The 19,304-nt window shown below is 37.6% G+C and overlaps 1 protein-coding gene across 4 annotated transcripts in view; it reads left to right on the top strand.

Moving 5' to 3' along the window:
• The window catches only part of AGTPBP1 (ATP/GTP binding carboxypeptidase 1), a 184,557-nt gene that overhangs the window by 55,201 nt on the left and 110,052 nt on the right, over positions 1-19,304 (top strand). For all 4 annotated transcript variants that reach the window (XR_006680885.1, XM_045298624.1, XM_030887909.2 and 1 more), the window contains exons 12-13: positions 12,226-12,342; positions 16,841-17,550. Coding sequence is in view for 3 of the 4 variants with exons in the window: in XM_045298624.1 (XP_045154559.1) it covers positions 12,226-12,342; positions 16,841-17,550 (827 nt within the window). In the remaining variant the exon portion in view is untranslated. The remainder of the gene's footprint in view (positions 1-12,225; positions 12,343-16,840; positions 17,551-19,304) is intronic.

Raw genomic sequence — 19,304 nt, 5'->3', positions numbered from 1 at the left:
TAATAACCTGTCATTCTGTAATGCTCACCTTCCCCATATGATTGCTGAAGAGAAATGGGTGCATAAGCAAATGTGACAAAAGCTTGATGGTGCCCAGCTATAAAAAATATTGTATCTGGGGTTTTAAAGACTTGAAGGTAAACAAGCGGCCATCTAACTCAGAAGCAACAAAGCCCACATGGAAGAAGCACACCAGCCTGCATGATCATGAGGTGTTGATGGGATCAGGTAACAGGCATCAAAGACTCAGAACCAAAAATCCTATCAATGTGAATAAGGGGGAAGGTGGAGTGGAGACCCAAAGTCTATCTGTAGACAATTGGACATCCCCTCACAGAAGGGTCACAGGGAGGAGATGAGCCAGTCAGAGTGAGTATAGCACTGATGAAACATACAATTTACCTCTAGTTCTTTAATGCTTCCTCTCCCCCATTATCATGACCCCAATTCTACCTTACAAATCTGGCTAGACCAGAGCATGTATATGGTTACAGATAAGAGCTCCCAACACAGGGAATCCAGGACAGATAAACCCCTCAGGACCAGTAATGAGAGTAGGGATACCAGGAGGGTAAGGGGAAGATGGGGGCAGAAAGGGGTAAACAATCACAATGATCTACATATAACCTCTTCCCAGGGTGATGGATAACAGAAAAGTGGGTGAAGGGAGACATCAGTCAGTGTAAGACATGAAAAAAAATAATAATTTATAAATTATTAAGGGTTCATGAGGGCAGGAGGGCGGAGGAGTGGGGGGGTGAGCTATTACCAAGGGCTTAAGTAGAAAGAAAATGTTTTCAAAATGATGGCAACAAATGTACAATTGTGCTTGACACAATCAATGTATGTATGGATTGTGATAAGAGCTGTACGAGTCCCCAATAAAATGATTTTAAAAACTCCAAAAACCAACTTTCTTCTAATTCAGTGGTTTTCAACCTTCCTAATGCTATGACCCTTTAATACAGTTCCTCAAGTGGTGACCCCCAACCATAAAATTATTCTTGTTGCTACTTCATAACTGTAATTTTGATACTGTTATGAATCATAACATAAGTATCTGATAGGCAGGATGTATTCTCATTGTTACAAATCAAACATAAAGCATAGTGATTAATCAAAAAACAATATGTAATTATATGATATGAAATATTTATTTCTAATTACAAATAAGTGAAATTTTGTCTTGAAGCATTGTGTAGCGTGGGTAACAGTCTTCACGTTGGGTACTCGTATGTGGGCCTATCTGCCTGTGGGTGGACCCGTCTGGAGACAGATAGGGGAACGGAAATATGTGTTTTCCTATGGTCTTAGGCGACCTCTGTGAAAGAACCCCCAAAAGAGTTGCGACCCCCAGGTTGAGAACCATTGCTCTAGTTTTTTAATGCTTCCTCTCACCACTATCATGACCCCAATTGTACCTTACAAGTCCAGCGAGACCAGAGTATGTACATGGGTACAAATAAGAGCTCACAACACTGGGAATCCAGGACAGATAAACCCCTAAGGACCAATAATGAGAGTAGCAACACCAGGAAGGTGTTGGGTAAGATCAGGGGACAAAGGGAACCAATCACAATGATCTACATATAACTCCTTCCCCAGGGGGACAGACAACAGAAAAGTGGGTGAAGGGAGACATCGGTCATTGTAAGACATCAAAATAACAATCATTTATAAATTTTCAAGGGTTCATGAGGGAGGGAGGAAATGATCTGATACCAAGGGCTCAAGTTGAAAGAAAATGTTTTGATGATGATGGCAACATATGTTCAAATGTGCATGATACGTTGTATGTATGTATTGTGATAGGAGCTGTATGAGCCCCCAATAATATGATAAAAAAAAAAAAGGTTAGTCCCTGGAGAAGGCCATCATGCTTGGTAAAATGGAGGGGCAAAAAAAGCCCATAGGGTCTTTCCTTGGTTGTAATCTTTATTCGATCAGATCACCAGGTCTTCTCTCTTACGGAACTGGTGAGTAGGTTCGGACCCCCTAACGTTTTGATTTGCAGCTCAGTTGTGTCACTAGGGCTTCTATTAATTTACTCAACCACCCACATCTTTTTGTTGCAGATGACTTCAAAAAAGCTAACGAGGATGGACAAGTAGTGTTGCTTTGAAATTACTCGTCTGGGAAGGACCAGAAAGTAACTTACTTTTCTCTTACCAGGCAGATTTAATCAGATTTTTCTGACTTAGATTTTGGAAGAATTCCAAGTGAGAATCTATTGTAGCAACTTATTCCAAAACATAATATCACCCAGCATCTTTTGAGGATACAAAAATAGTAGGGAAGAGATTTTTGTGAGACTATTGTTGACATAGTAAGTCATAGGGTTCAGTTAATTGGACAAGGAGATGGATGAGTGTATTAATTGATTTGAGAAAGAGATAATATAATTGTCATATTACACGAAATGTTAGGTAAAAGTAGCTGTTAAGTTTTCAGAATTTTATTGTACCTCAGGAAGTTGACTAATGTGTTATAGTTTGCTTTTCAGTGGTAGAGAAGACCGCTTTAGCTTTTAGAAAAATGATATCTGGTCTCTTTAATTTGCCAGCTGCTCGGGTTATTGCTGTTTTTGTTTGTTTGGTTGTGTGTGTGTGTGTGTGTGTGTATATATATATATATATATATTTTTTTTTTTTTTTTTGCTGAGAAGAGGGACATAATTTTACTCACTGTTGGGGCTTTTTTGTCTTAGGGTACTACATCAAAATCAGAAGACGTTTGACTGCTGGCATAGTGGGCTACATGTTGGGCTTCTAACCACAAGGTCAGCAGTTTAAAATCCTCAGCGACTCCGTGGAAGAAAGATGAGGCTTTCTACTCCAGTAAAGAGTTAGAGTCTCAGAAACCCATAGGGGCAGTCAGAATCAACTCGATGGCAGTGAATTTGGAGTTTGGCGACTTTTTAGTAGAAGATATCTAAGCATTTCCATTATTGCCAAGTTTGATCATAAGGGCAGGCTATGGCACATTTGCCAAGTAGAACAGATTAGCCAGTCTGGACCAACTGATGGCCTGTGTCCTGGCCTCCAGAAGCTGTGGAGAAACCAACTGGGGCCACTATGAGTTGGAATCAACTCGATGGCAGTGAGTTTGGTTTTGGTTGGCTATTTGGATTCTTTATATGTGTTTGCGGTAATAAGCTTTTGAGATTTTGAGTCTATAAGTGCAAAATTGTTTTTTAAGAAAAAACTTTCTGATATGTGCTATATACTTTCGCATCTATCAAAACTACTTATGTTGAATAAAATTTACTTAGGAACCCTGGTGGCACTGTGAGATAAACATTGGGTTGCTAACTCAAAAGTTGGTGGTTCAAACGCAACAGATCCTCTTTGGGAGAAAGATGAGGCTATCTGTTCCCATTAAGATTTATAGTATCGGCTCCTCCCTGAGACCCCTCTGCAAAGGGGTCTCCAGTAGCCTGCTAATGGGCTTTGGGTCTCCACTCCGCACTCCCCCCATCATTCACTATGGTAAAATTTTTTGTTCTGATGATGCCTTATACCTGATCCCTTTGACACCTCGTGATCGCATAGGCTGGTGTGTTTCTTCCTTGTGGGCTTTGTTGCTTCTGAGCTTGATGGCCGCTTGATTACCTTCAAGCCTTTAAGACCCCAGATGCTATACTTTTTGATAGCCGGGCACCATCAGCTTTCTTCACCACATTTGCTTATGCACCCATTTGTCTTCAGTGATCCCTTCGACAGAGCCAGTCAGGGGGCGATGTAGCAACGATGAAAAATACAACTTTCCTCTAGTTCCTAAATATTCCTCCCCACTCCTACTATCATGATATGAATTCTACCTTGCAAGTCTGGCTAGACCAGAGGATGTACACTGGTACAGATAGGAACTGGAAATCCAGGGAATCCAGGGAGGATGATCCCTACAGGACCAGTGGTGTGAGTGGTGATACTGGGAGGGTAGAGGGAGAATGGGTTGGAAAGAGGGAACCGATTACAAGGAACTGTATGTGACCTCCTCCCTGGGGGGTGGACAACAGAAAAGTGGGTGAAAGGAGATGTTGTTCAGGGCAAGATATGACAAAATAACAATTTATAAATTATCAAGGGCTCATGAGGGAGGGGGGAATGGGGAGGGAGGGGAAAAGTGAAGACCTAATGCCGGGGGCTTAAGGGGAGAGGAAATGTTTTGAGAATGATGTGGGCAATGAATGTACAAATGCGTTTTACACAATTGATGTATGTATGGATTGTGATGAGTTTTATGAGCCCCTAAAAAAAAGGAAAAAAAAAGACAAGCAATGCAGAAAGAACGAACCAGGAAGAAGACAGAAAGTGATAGAAAAAAGTACAGACCTTATAATGGTCTTTTATCAGGTTTTAGTGGAAACAGTAAGGGTGATTTTGCAGTTAATCATAAAGCATTGTTTTTATGTAGTGGCCTGCAAAACTTTCATGGTATAAATAAAGCTGTTTGGAAGAACTTGGCAGAAATTGCTTCCACCAGAACAACAACAACAACAACAAAAGATTTACAGTATCGGAAGCCCTGTATAGTGTTGCTGTGAGTTAGAACAATAGTGGGCATGACTGTTTCATTCTTCATGGCTCAGGGTTTTCATTAAAATTATGCTATTTTGATGACTGTATGCAAAGACAGAACTTGGTGGGGAAATACAATTCAATTGGAAATGCCAACTATATCACTAGTTCTGATTTTACTTCTTGAAACTTGTGAGTGTGTAGGTGAATACATAATTTCTTTGTTTCTTTAACCATTTGTAGGTAAGTTGCATGTATCATGTATCATGGACCTTTAAATTTGGGGGCATATTTTCTAAGTATAGTGATGGTCTCTTACATAACCACTACATGCCGTATGGACTCGAGTATGAGCTGACCTGAATATCAGCTAAAGCACCTAATTTTACCACAAGAATTGCGTTAAAAATGTGCTGGAAAACTCAGTTTATACTCGAGTATGTATAGTAATTGTCACCTTCATAAATCTATAGTGATATAACACTTTTATCTACCATCCATTCTCCAATTTTGTCAGTTGACCTAATAATGTCCTTTCTAAGATTTTTTTCCCCTTCTAGTATACAATCTAGTATCAGGTATTGCATCTTATTATCTTGTTTCTTTGCTCTCTGGAACATTTTTACAGATTTGTCTTTCATGACCCTAACATCATTGAAAAATGCTGACATTGGCTTACATTGCTCACTGAAGTATCTGTGATTTTTCACATTTCTCCCATCTTTTTCTCCCCCTCAGTGCAGTAGTTATATTGAAAATAAGGGGAAAAAATAGCTGGTATTTATTGAAAACTCACCTGTGCGAGCCCAAGCAATGTATGTATGAGTAACTAAAAAAGGATTAATATAATATCATTAGAACCTTTATTAAGTGAAAAATATCACAGTGTAAAAGTTTCTTTCTCAAAATATCCTCCACCTCAGCTATATATTTCTGAAAGTGGTGCTTCCATTTCTCTAACTCTTCCCCCCAAAGTTCTATAAAACTAACATTTTTGGTATCCTTGGGATATTAAAATTACATTTCTTTTCAATTTCTCTCAGTTTGAGGAACCAAAAGAAGACTGAGGGCCAAGGTCATGACTATAGAGTGAATGGGGTAAGGTTTCCCAATGAAATTCTCCTTGGGAATGAATTCTCAAGGACAGCCCTTGCTAGGCCTGAAGAATGAGTAGGTTATTGTTGTGATGGAAAACAGTTTCTTAGTCCCCTTGCCTGGCCTTTTCCTAATCAGTGCAGTTTCCGGGTTTTCTATAAACTTTTTTCATAATCCCCACGATTGCCTTGTGTTCTTTGAGAAAATCTATCAAGGTGACTTATTTGGACTCCCTAAAAATAGTTGCCTTAAGCTACTGAGCTCTGAACTCTATGCCTTGATGTGAACTGGCCCAGCAGGTCCCTTCAGAAGCCACTGCTTTGATTGGCTCTTGCTCTCTGCTGTATTATATTGGTGCATCTAAGACTTATCTCTGGTTATGGTTCATTCCATAAAATCCTCTTCATTAGCCTTGGTCTTGCTTGAAAGACAGATGGAAAGAACATTGCTTTGAGCTAGCTGATTTTGATGTTATATTTTTTACATCTATTGAGATACTAGCTTTCTGAGGCAAAGATACCTAAAATCAAAATTTGCTAGTTCTGCGGATCCCAATGTCAGTAGCCATCACATCAGTAATGGTTCTGTGGTCTTCTACCAGTTCTGAACTTCAGCCACAGTTTCCTCATTGGTCAAGGTTTATGCTCTTCCCTTTCTTTGCTCAAATGGAGGTCTTCCCCATCTTCTTTAAAAATGCTTGATTGGTCTAAACATTGTTAGTTTTTTTGGTGGGGTAACATTCTTGCAAACTTATTGCAAAGCTTTAGTCATTTGGGAATTGTGTTTGCTTCAGTTTTGTTATTAGCCCTGGCTTCATAATTTTTTTTTTATGGCACAAAAATAATTTTTTTCTGTTTAAAAGCATCCAGATGAGACAGTATATACCTGAGAGAACTGTCTGCAGCTGTCTACTGATGACAGAGAAGTATTTTAGTACATTTTGTTTGGAATAAAATTATGTTTTTGTGAGCCAGTAGCAATAGTGAACTCAGTTGTAGTAGCAATCCTTTTTTACCTACCTTATGACAATCAGTTAATCCTTATGGCAATTTTATAGGGTATGTAATTTTAACCCTGTGTTATAAACAAGATAACTGAGGCACAGAATCGTTTTTAGCCTAATTTACAAATAGTGGAGTATGGATTCCAAAAAAGTCTGGTATGAATGTCCACTTTCTTTACCACTGCGATGTTATTGTTAGGTAGTATTCAGTTGGCTTTGACTCATAGAGATCCCTATGTACAACAGAATACAACACTGCTTAAGTCTTGTGCCAGCTTCACAATTAATGTCATGTTTTAGCCCATTGTTACAGCCGTTGTGTCAGTCCATTTTTTTGAGAGTCTTCTTTTTCAAAACCTTTGTTTGATTCCATAGTCAATGCTCCTGGAAGCAGCAGTCAAGGGGTCAAATAATTTATTGCCTTGGGAAAATCTGCTGCACAAGACCTCTTTAGAACCACAAATAGCAGGGAGATTATTTGAGGGCTAAGGTGCACTTGACCCAAGCTATGGTATTTTTAGTCACCTCATATGTATATACATGTGAAAGTCGGACATTGAATAAGGAAGACTGAATTAATGCATTTGAATTTTAGTGCTGGTGAAGAATATTGAAAGTACCATGGACTGCCTAAAGAACAAACAAATCAATCTTGGAAGAAGTAGTGCAAGAGTACTCCCAAGAGGCACAGATGGCAAGACTTTGTTTTACATGCTTTGAGCATGTTGTCAGGAGAAACCAGTTCCTGTAGAAGAAGGAAATTATGCTTGGTAAAGTAGAGGGTTAGCAAAAAAGTGGAAGGAAAGCCTTCAATGAGGTGGATTGACACAGCGGTTGCAACAGTGGGCTCAAGCATAGGAACAATTGTGAGGATGGTGCAGGACCTGGACAGTATTTTGCTATACTGTGCATAAGGTTGGAACCGAGTCAGTGACACCTAACATCAATAACTTAATTTTCACTGACCCTCTAGTTTACCTAACATGATCTCCTTTGCCAGGGACTGGCCCAAAGTACAGGAAGTGAAGTCTTGCTATCCTTTCTCCTAAGGACCATTTTGGCTGTACGTCTTCCAAGACAGATTTGTTTGTTCTTTTGGCAGTCATCCTACTTTTAATATTCCTTGCCATTACCTTAATTTGAGTGCATCAAATCTTCAGTCTTCTTTATTCGTTGTCTGGCTTTCACATGCATATGAAATGGTGGAAAATATCATGGTTGGGTCAGGTGTACCTTGACCTCATAGTGATATCTTTTTCCAACACTTTAAAGAAGGCTTGTGCAGCAGATTTTCCCAGAGCGATACATCATTTATTTAATTTCTTGACTGCTCTTTCTGTGGATATTGGTTGTGTATCCAAGTAAAATGAAGTCTATGAAAACTTCACTCTTCTCTGTTTATCATGATGTTGCTTTTTGGTCCAGTTGTGAGGATTTTTGTTTTCTTTTTGTTGAGATATACTCCATATTGAAGGTTGTAGTGTTAGATCTTCATCAGTACAAAAATGTTCCAAGTCCTCTTTACTTTCAGTAAGCATGGTTGTTATCTTCAAATGTGAATGAGCACTCTTCTTGATGCTGCATTCTTCTTCATAGAATTCCGCTTCTTGGATTACTTCCTCAGCAATACAGAGTGTTAATAGTGTAGAGAGGGGTCATATGACTGCTTTTTTCTTAAAGGAATGAGTTTAAGCCTACTGCTTATCTGTAATTTTCTAGTGGTCTAGAGTAACTATATCAAATGGAAGAAATCATGAGGTCCAAGAGCTGAATAGAAATGTTCAATGGGCAGCTTGAGAAGACAAGTAAAATATTATTATGAAATGTGCAAAGACCTAGAGTTAGAAAATAAAAAAGGATGAACGTGCTCAGCATATCCTAAACTGAAAGAACTGAAGAAAAAAACCCAAATCTTAAGTTCAATATTGGAAGATTCTTTGGGCAGAATATTAAATGATACAGGAAGCATCAAAAGAAGTTGGAAAGAATATATGAGTGACTGTACCAAAAATAACTAGGTGACATTCCACCATTTCAGGAGGTAGCATATGAACAAGAACCCATGGTGCTGAAGGTAGAAGTTCAAGCTGCACAGATAGCATTAGCCAGAAACAAGGCTTCAGGGATTGGTTGAATACCAATTGGAATGTTTGAACAAGCAGATGAAGCTCTGGAATACTCACTCATCTACCAGGAAATTTGGAAGACAGCTACTTGGCCAACTGACTGGAAGAAATCCATATTTGTACCCATTGCCAAGAAAAGTGAAAAAGCAGAATGCTCAAGTAATAGAGCAATATAATTGGTATCACCTTCAAGTAAATTTTTGCTGAACACGATCCAACAATGGTTGAAGCAATATATTGACATGGTGCTGCCAGAATTTCAGCCCAGAGTCAGGAAAGGATATAGAACAAAGGCTATCATTGCTGATGTCAGGTGGACCTTGGCTCAAAGCAGAGTCTACCAGAAAGATGTTTACTTCTATTTTATTGACTATGCCAAGACATTAGACTATGGATAATCTTGAGAAGAATGAGAATTCTAGAACACTTGATTGTACTCATGCTGAATTTATACCTGGATCAAGAGGCAGTTGTGTGAACAGAACAAGGGAATACTACATGGTTTAAAATCAGGAAAGGTGTACATCAGGATTATGTCATCTCACTATACTTAATCAATTTGTATGCTGAGCAAATCACCAGAGAAGTTGGATCATACAAGGAAAAATTTGACATCAGGATTGGAGGAAGGCTTATTAACAACCTGTGATACACAGATGACACAACCTTGCTTGCTGAAAATGAGGAGGATTTGAGCTACTTGCTGAAGATGAATGATTCCAGCTTTCAGTATGGATTATACAACTCAATATAAAGAAGACCCAAATCCTCACCACTGGATCAATGGATGACACCATGATAAATGGAGAAAAGATGGAAGTTGTCAAGGGTTTTATCTTGTTTGGACCCACAATCAATGCTTATGGACGCAGCAGTTGAGAGATTAAAAGACATATTACTTAAGGTAAATATGCTCCACAAGACCTCTTTAGAGTCTTGGAAAGCAAGACTGTTACTTTGAGGACTAAGGTGCACCTGACCCAAGCCATGGATTCTCCATTGCCTCATAAGCATGTGAAAATTGTATATTGAATAAAGAAGACTGAAGAGGAACATACATTTGAATGGTGGTTTGGGATAAGAATATATATATATTTAAAAAAAATCATTTTATTGGGGCTCGTACACTTTTATCATCATCCATCCATCCATCCATCCACCCATCCATCCATTGTATCAAGCACATTTGTACATTTTTTACCATCATCATTTTCAAAACACTTTCTTCTTGAGCCATTGGTGTCAGCTTCTCATTTTTTCCCACATTTCCTCCCTTAAGAACACTTGATAATTTATAAATTATTATTATTTTTTCATGTCTTATACTGACCGATGTCACCCTTCATGCACTTTTCTGTTGCCCATTTGCCTGTGAGGGAGTTATAGGTAGATCATTGTGATTGGTTCCCCCTATCTCACCCCCACGTCTTCCCTATCCCCTCCTGGTATGGCTACTCTTAATATTGGTCCCGAGGGGTTATCTGTCTTGGATTCCCTGTGTTTCCAGATTTTATCTGTACCTGTGTACATGCTCTGGTTTAATCAGATTTGTAAGGTATGATTGAAGTCATGATAGTGGAGGTGGGGGTTGAGGAGGGGAGCAGGAAGCATTAAAGAACTAGAGGAAAGTTGTATGTTTCATCGGTGCTATACTGCACCCTGACTGACTCGTCTCCTCTCTGCGACCCTTCTGTAAAGGGATGTCCAGTTGCCTACAGATGGACTTTGGGTCTCCACTCCGCATTCCCCCTCATTCACAATGATATGATTTTTTTTGCCTGATACCTGATCCTAGCGACACTTGTGATCATGCAGGCTGGCGTACTTCTTCCATGTGGGCTTTGTTGCTTCTCAACTAGATGGCCGCTTGCTTACCTTCAAGCCTTTAAGATACCAGATGCTTTATCTTTTGATAGCCGGGCACCATTAGCTTTCTTCACCACATTTACTTATGTACCCATTTATCTTCCGCAATCGTGTTGGGAAGGTGAGCATCATGGAATGCCAGGTTAATAGAACAAAGTGTTCTTGCATTAAGGGAGTACTTGAGTAGAGGCCCAATGTCCACCTGCTATCTTAATACTAAACCTATAAATATATGTACCTAGATCTATTTCCTCCTCATCATATACAAATATATTTACATATGTACATGCTTGTATTTAGACCTCTATAAATGTCCTTTCCCTCCCAGTACTTTCCTCTATTTCCTTTTACTTTCCTCTTGTCTCACTATCATGTTTAGCCTTCGTTTCGATTTTAGTAATTCCTCTCAGTTATATTGCCCTCCATCAAACCCTACCAGGCCTCCTACACCCTCTTGCCATCGATTTTGGATCACTTGTTGTTCCCTTGTCCCTGGGTTTGTTAATATCCACTTCCTTTGCTCTGCCTCATCCTCTCCCATGTCCTCCCGGAACCATCAGTCCCGTTGTTTTCTCCACTGGAGAAGAATATTCAAAATACCATGGATTGCTAAAAGGACAAACAAATCTGTCTTGGAAGAAATAAGGCCAGAGTGTTCCTTAGAGGCAAGGATGGCAAGGCTTCATCTGACATAGTTTGAAGATATTCTCAGGAGAGACAAGTCCCTGGAGAAGGACATCATGCTTATTAAAGTAGAGGGCCAGTGAAAGAGAAGAAGACTCTCATGGAGATGGACTGACACAGTGTCTGCAATAGTGGGCTTAAGCAGAGGAATAATTATGAGGATGGCGCAGGACTTCTCAGTGTTTCCTTTTATTGTACATAGAGACATTATGGGTTGGAACCCAACAGCAGCCTTGGTTGTATATGATAGGAGCCAATTTGTGCTATATTTAGTGTGTTACATCTTCAGAGAGAGATATTAGTTTATAGATTTGCCCATTGTAAGATGTCATTTAATTTTCATCTGATGTGTCATTTCGAGATTAAGAGGTTGTGTGCAACAATCTTAATATTGCTTTTGAGAGATTAAGGAGTTGTTTATAAAATTAGAAAATTTAAAGTAATTTTTTGATGACAAAGTCATGGATTCTAACAGTTTATAAACTGCTAAGGACTTAAAGATTTTCTGGCTAGAGAGCATCCAAGAAGTATGTTTATGTGTTTCTATTTCTGATTTCATATTGTGGGTAAGTTGTACATATGCAATGTGAAAGCATAACAGTCACAACAGTCTTGAAAGCATACTTAATAACAGCAATCTTATTTGAAACATAATCTTGTATAGTGTGTGTGTGCGTGCATGTGCATGTGTTTGTCAGACAAAAAAACAAAGCAAAATGCATTCGTAACAGTCACTCAAACATAATAAATCAATTTGAATTTAAAGTAAAATTAAGTAAGACTTATTCCTTGATTACTCTCTGACTCTAATTACATGTAATGGGTAGTTTAGAAAATTTTAAATCTAAAACTATATTCTGTAATTTATATGTATATACAAATAAATATATGTATGTATATATGTATCTCTATGCTCTTTGTATTATTTCAGAATGAAGACATTGAAACAGATATTAATAAACTAAAACCCCAGCAAGAACCAGGACGAGCTCTAGAAGAACTAAAAATGTATGAACACCTTTTCCCTGAGCTTGTTGATGATTTTCAGGTATAAACATAGAGAAAATTAAGCAATTTATTTGATTTTAATAAAGAGGTCTTATTTTTTTTCTTTCTTAGACCTATAATCATGGCTTTCATTCCTAAAAGGGAAAAATAGCATTGTTTTTCTGAGTGAACTTTGACAATAATTTAAGTCTCTAGAGCTGCATATTGCTTATCTTACCTCAAATCATAGAGGTTGGACTAGTTTAAAATTTTTTTCTATCTTTTCACCATCATTTTTAACTGATATCTTTATTTATTCTTAGATATTTTAAGTTGTCATTTTAAAGTCATCCATTTATCTTTTTTCTTTTATGTTTTTAGTAGTTTCATTGATATATCATTCACACATCATACACTTTAATAATTCAGACACATCAAAAAGGGTTGTACAGTCATCACCACAATCAGTTTTGGAACAGTTTCTTCTTTCTTGTACTCATTGCTACTTACTCCCCATTTCCCCCAACTTCTCTATCATAACCCCAAGGCATTAAGCCACTCATCCAGTTACTGTCTTTATAGATTTTTTTGTTTGTTTTGTTTTTTATTTTAATAAATAATTTTATCGGGGGCCCTTAGCTCTTATAACAATCGATACATCAGTTTTTGGAGTCTTTGTATCAATTATGTATACTAAGATGGCGATTAAATGCTGAATAAAAAATAGAATCCTATGTATATTGAACCTATCCTTTCCTCCTTTTAAAGTTTGTTATATAACCACTGGGGAGGAGGAAAGAACATCGTAGAAATTGAAATATTTTTCATTAACAGAGAGTGACTTACTAACACTTATTATCCTCCCTCATGGGAATATATTGTCTCAGTTATCTAGCAGAACTATAACAGATATACCATAAGTATGGATTAACAAATAGTATGGCTTTAACAAATAGAAATTTGTTTTCTTACAGTTTAGAAGGGTAGACGTCCAAATTCAAGTTATTAGCTCTGGAGTAGTTTTCGACAAAGTGGTTGATACCACTCCTGTTACTGGAATGTTCCAGGGGGACTGTAAAAGTAGGCACCTACACTTTATTCTTGGTTGTGAGCTGTAGTACAAAAGTTTTTAATTGCCAGGGGGTTCATGAGTATTTTCCCCCCCTGAAAGGTGGACAGTGGGAATAGGGGTTGGGTTGTGTGTGGGCCAAACATGTTTGCTCACCTGGTTGTCCTGTATATTTTCAGGCTCAAAATTGAGCCACAGGGATAAGTTCAGTTCCAGGCCTGAGGGGTGAATCAAGGCCATGCATTGTGTTGGGGGTTCTACTAGTCACTATCGGACTAGTACATTGATCATTTTATGGTTTTGACTTTAGTTTCATATATTTCTTCCATTGTATCCTGGAGCATCTAAGGTGATCCCTTTCAGTGTGATTGGTAGTGCTAGCTGGGTATATCTGGTTCTTTTGGTCTCTGGGTTGTAGAGTTTGGGTTTTATGAGGTCCTTTAGTCCTCTGGACTGATTGTTTTCACGTGTCTTTGATTTTTTTCACTCTTCGTTGTCTGGACAACGAGGGACCCATAGTTGCACTTCAGTTGGCCACTCACAAGACCATGATATCCACTCACTAGAGTAGTATGCAGAAGATTGTCTTTGTGGAGTGTGCTGTGAAAGTTAATATTGATGTCTACGGTGCTGTGTCCTTAGGTTTAATGACTTATTTACTAAAGGGGTTGGTTGTGACTAAGATATACACAGCAAAACATACCTTAGTCCAACAGTTTCTGCATACTTGATTTAGTGACATTTACACTATTCTGTGTTTTATGTAATCATTCTAACCCTAAAGGTTCCTATCTTATCATCTGAGTTGCTCTTGTCAATTTGATCCTATACATGTAGTTCTTAAAAGAGAATAATGCTCATGACAGACCTTGTGTACTATGGAGCTAAACAGTTATATGACTTTAAGAATATTTTGAGGATACTTTTGGTTGAAGGTTTTAAGATTCTGTGGGATGTTTGATCATTAATGAATAGTTGGTGATGCCATCCAGCTGTTCTGGTCTCATGGCGAAAGACGCACTTGTTCGTTTGAGGCAATTGCCATACATTTGTCATGTGTTTCCTTTTACTGACTCTTCCTTTGCTCCAGATGGATAGAGCTCACTTGTGCCTTGGATGTCCAGTTGGAGCTTTTAAGGCTCCAAGCACTCGTCAAAATATGAAGATAACTTTAGAAAATTTACTTTGGTTTTTCAGAAGAAAATGACTCCAAGTTAAAAGTTATTAGAGTGGATTATATGTTGGGTTCCTACCCCCATGGCAGCAGTTCGGAACCAGTCATTAGGCAAGGAATGAGGAAGCAGAAAAGAAGAACCAAATGTATTGTATTAGGCTCGTGAACTGTGATGTCCCATAAAGCCATGCCTTTAAACTTGCAAACAGAAGATCTAAATCCTATGAGGTGTTTGGGTGTACCTAAGCAGCCTCAGCAGCTACTTTTTTCTTGGTCACTATTAATATCTATTACACAACGTTTGTCTTATTCAACTTTTTACACTTGTAAATAATGTTGTAATGAACATTGGTGTACAAATCTCTTCTTTCATTTTTTTTGTGGGGTTATATACCTGTTAGTGGAATTGATGTGCTGTTTGATAATTGCATTTTTAGGGTAATTTTTTAATTAAAACAATTTTTTAATAGGTACCGCCACACTGTTTTCCACAGCATCTGCACCATTTGTATTTCTACCAACACTGGATAAGGATTTCAGTTTCTCCATATTTTCTCTAACATTTGTTATTTTCTGCTTTGTAGTCTATGGTTTTCATTCTAGAAGTCCTTCGCATCTCTGATGAGACTTACTTCTAGCTATTTTGTTCTTGTAGGTGTTATTGTAAATGGAATTGTTTTCCTAAGCACCCATGGAGTTTTTTCACTGTTGGTGTATAAAAATCCAACTGATTATTGTTTGTTGACCCTTGTACCCTGTGGCTTTGCTAAATTTCTCTGTGAGTGCTACAGGTTTTCTCCTGGATTTGGGGGCTTTTCTATATGAGGGTCCTTCAAAAAGTTCAAGGAAAAATGGGAAATAAAAGGTAATGCAATTTTTCCAAGAACTTTTTGAAGTCCCTACGTAAAGACATAGGGCAGGGTAGAACTGCCCCTGTGAATTTCTGATACTGTAATTCTTAGTGGGAATAGAAAGCCATGTATTTCTCTCAAGGAGCAGGCTGATGGTTTCAGACTGCTAACCTTGGGGACCACAGCTAATGCGTAACCATTATGCCAGCAAGGCTCCTTATGAGTCCGCATCAATGCCGTGACAGTGTAGAATCTTATCAACTGCAGTAAAGATAATTTTACCTTTTCGTTTCCAATATGGGTACATTTTATTTATTTTATTGTCTTACTGCTTTGGCTAGGACTTTTAGTGAAACATTGAGTGGAAGTGATGTCGAAAGACACCCTTGTTCAGTCTTTCTCCATTAAGTATAATGTTGGTCATTACCTTTTCCTATCATGCTGTTTTAAACTATGATTGCTTATTCGTAGTGAAAATTGTTTTTAGTTTCATTACTCTTTTTTTTTTCCATGTTAGAATTTTGGTAGTGCAAAAATTCTATATTTTAATAGGTCTTTTAATAAGTATCTGGTTGTATATGACATTTTTTATATGAGCTTTTATATGAGTTTTTCTTTTTTCCCTTTTTAAATTTGGTTTAAAGTTTTAATGAAATAATATATTCACAAACTTTAAAGAATCAAATGATTTTACATAATTTAATCAGGACAAATAGTAGCCCCTCTCCCACCAGCGATTCACTTTTAGAATGATTTTGAAATTAACTCACATTTATAAATACAAGTTTCATGTCTTGATTTTTCATGCTTTTTCTTTATTTTGCATTGTTGTCTCAAGATTGGCATTCATTAATATTCTGCCAAATATTTTCTCTCTTTCCATAGATTGTCTTTTATTTTGTTTATAATGCATCTTTATTTTGGGGGTTTGATTATAACAATTATAACCTTTCCCCCCATTTCTTTGCTCACTAGTACTTTTGGTGTTATACCTAAGAATCTGTTGTCTAAATGACTATTTTCAAATTTTACCCGTATCTCTTCTTTTTGGAGTTTTATGGTCCTAGCTCATATTTACGCCACCGATCCATTTTGAATTAATTTTTGCCTGTAGTGTGAGTATGGGCCCAACTTTATTCTTTAACTTGTGGATTTGCCATCCTTACAATAATACACTTGGCCATAGGTATAAGGATTATTTCTAGACTTTAATTCTATTGCACTGGTCTGCATGACTATTCTTAGATTAGCACTGCACTGTTTTGATTACTTGAGCTTTGTAGTACGTTTTTAAATTGAGAAGTTCGTGTTCTCTTTCTTTGTTAAATTTATTCAGATTGTTTTGCCCATTTGAGACCTGTGTAATTCCCTTTGAATTTGAGGGTTTAATGATCTTAGTTTTGTTGAAACGTTTTAATACTTGCAGATAAAAGATTAAACTTATTCTTATTTTTTATTTTCAAAGGACTATGATTTAATCTCCAAAGAACCAAAGCCTTTTGTATTTGAAGGAAAAATATGTGGTCCTATTGTTGTTCCTACAGCAGGAGAGGAACCATCTGGGAATTCAGGTGATTTAAGAAAAGGCATTGTAATGAAGGAGAATGTGTCTCCTACTGGAGGTGAAGATGGTAAGAAGCCTACCTTTATGAATCTAGCAAAAGAAGATAATGACAGAATATTACAACAACAGTTGGATGATCAAGATAGGACTATCTCACCAGTCCATGGAGTAAATAATGATATTGTGAAGGCCTTGGACCGAATTACATTACAGAATATTCCATCTCAAGCATCCCTAGGTGTTACTGCAGGGGGAGTGAAGAAGGACTACCATCTTCCCCTTACCGTCCTTACGTGCACTAAAGCATGTCCACACGTGGCTACTTGTGGAAATGTTTTGTTTGAGGGAAGAACAGTTCAGCTAGGGAAGCTTTGCTGTACTGGAGTAGAAACTGAAGAGGATGAAGATACTGAGTCTAATTCATCAGTGGAACAAGCCTCCGTTGATGTAACTGATGGACCAACACTCCATGACTCAGATTTGTATGTTGAGATTGTGAAAAATACAAAGTCTGTTCCAGAATATTCAGAGGTGGCTTATCCTGATTATTTTGGTCATGTTCCACCTCCATTCAAAGAGCCTATTTTAGAAAGGCCTTACGGTGTACAAAGGTGGGTTGCAGATTTCCTCGTCCTTCTAAATAATATCAGTGTCAAAATATGAAGCAAACTTTTAGAAATTTACTTTGGTTTTTCAGAAGAAATTTACTCTTATGTTAAAAGTTATTAGAGTGGATTACATGTTGGGTTACTAACCCCATGGACAGCATTTTGAAACCAGTCACCTCATGGAAGAAAGATGAGGCTTTCTACTCCCATAAAGGTTTTTGATCCTGGAAACTCACAGGTGCAGTTCTACTGTCCTGTAGAAATGAGAGTTGGTTTTTGTGTTTTAAAAAGAGCTGTGATAGTATACAAGTAAAAATGCAAAAGGGATGGAACTCAAGGGTGCCAAAACACAGAAAACCCAGTAATTTAAGTCTGGTAACAATTTGTAATGGGAAAGACGGCTGGGTTGTAAAATACCTTCAAAGGTTAAGTGATCCATGTCATTCCTGATATTTAGAAGATTATTTTGCCGATAGAGTGAAGTCTCACTGATTTTCATAAATGTAAGAAAGATGTCTTCTAGTTTGTTGCAGGAGAAATAAGTCACAACTTATGAAGCAATCTAAAACTACCAGCTAGTGTGCATCACTATATATTTTGTGCAGTGGTGACTTTTGCTTCGTTTAGTTGGTTTGTATAACCAGCTAGTAAACTATGTATGCTATATTACAAAGAGTGTTTATCATATTTCCCATCTCCCTATCATATTTGACATACTTATCAGGGTATCACTACTTGATCTGAGACAGGAATCTAGCCATATTTCATTGAAACAGTATGGCTGTGTTATTTAAATTTATAGAGCTTTCCCCATAATGTTAATTACCTTAGGAATAATGACTGTAACAACAACAAAAAATTAAAATATTCACAAATTGTGTAGCAGACAATAATACTTTGATATTTGAAGGATATTAATTGCTTTATATACTTCCTATGTAAATATTTGTCAGATATTTATGAGGAAGTTTTGATGAGTAATCTAGCCCCAATGTGATATACCTCGAAGCCTTATCTCAAAGCTTTTCCCCCTTTTATCCATCCTTTTTTAATGGTAAAAAATTGTTCAGGATTACTTGTTTCTTTAGGTAGCATTACTTTGCAGCTGAAAGAACAAATGCATGTAGTAGAAATTGCGGGATAGTTAGATTCGACTTGTTGAGAGGGGTCATGCAGTAGGATGTGCTCTGAAAGTCAAGTCAAAATGATTAGATTCTACAATTGGTCCTCCTACTAGGTCTTTGTGTGTGTTTGAGCAAATAACCTTTCTCAAAAAACCAGTGTGTCACTTGTATTGCAACCAAGTATTGTCTCAGTTGTGTGTGTGTCTGCTTGTAAATCCAAAGCAGAAAGGATAACTAGTCATTCACTAGATCCTGGCTAGGAAAATATGGCCTGCTTGCCCACTCTGGCCAACTATTTGTGTTTAGCCAGCAAGCTGAAAATGTTTTTTTTTTTCCCCTCACAGTTTAAATCGTGGAAGAAAATTTAAAAAATTAATTTTTTTTACAAATTATTTACATTCATTTTCCAGTATCCATAAAGAGGTTTATGGGAATATATGCTTGTCCTTATATGCAGTGTTTTTGCCTGGCTTTTGTGCAACTTTGGTGGAGTTGAGTAGTAACGACAGAGACCACAGGACCTTATACAATGCTTAAAATATCATCTGGCTGTATACAGTAAAAAGAAGCCCTGGTAGTATAGTGGTTACAAGTTGGGCGGCATACTGCAGGTTCAGCAGTTTGAAACCACCA

The sequence above is a fragment of the Echinops telfairi genome, unplaced genomic scaffold (assembly GCF_000313985.2).
Source record: "Echinops telfairi isolate 266 unplaced genomic scaffold, ASM31398v2 ScPeMD7_7429;HRSCAF=8467, whole genome shotgun sequence".
NCBI classification, from domain to species: Eukaryota; Metazoa; Chordata; class Mammalia; order Afrosoricida; family Tenrecidae; genus Echinops; species Echinops telfairi.
Note: the sequence above shows the minus strand (reverse complement) of the source record. Positions and strands in the feature narration are given on the sequence as shown.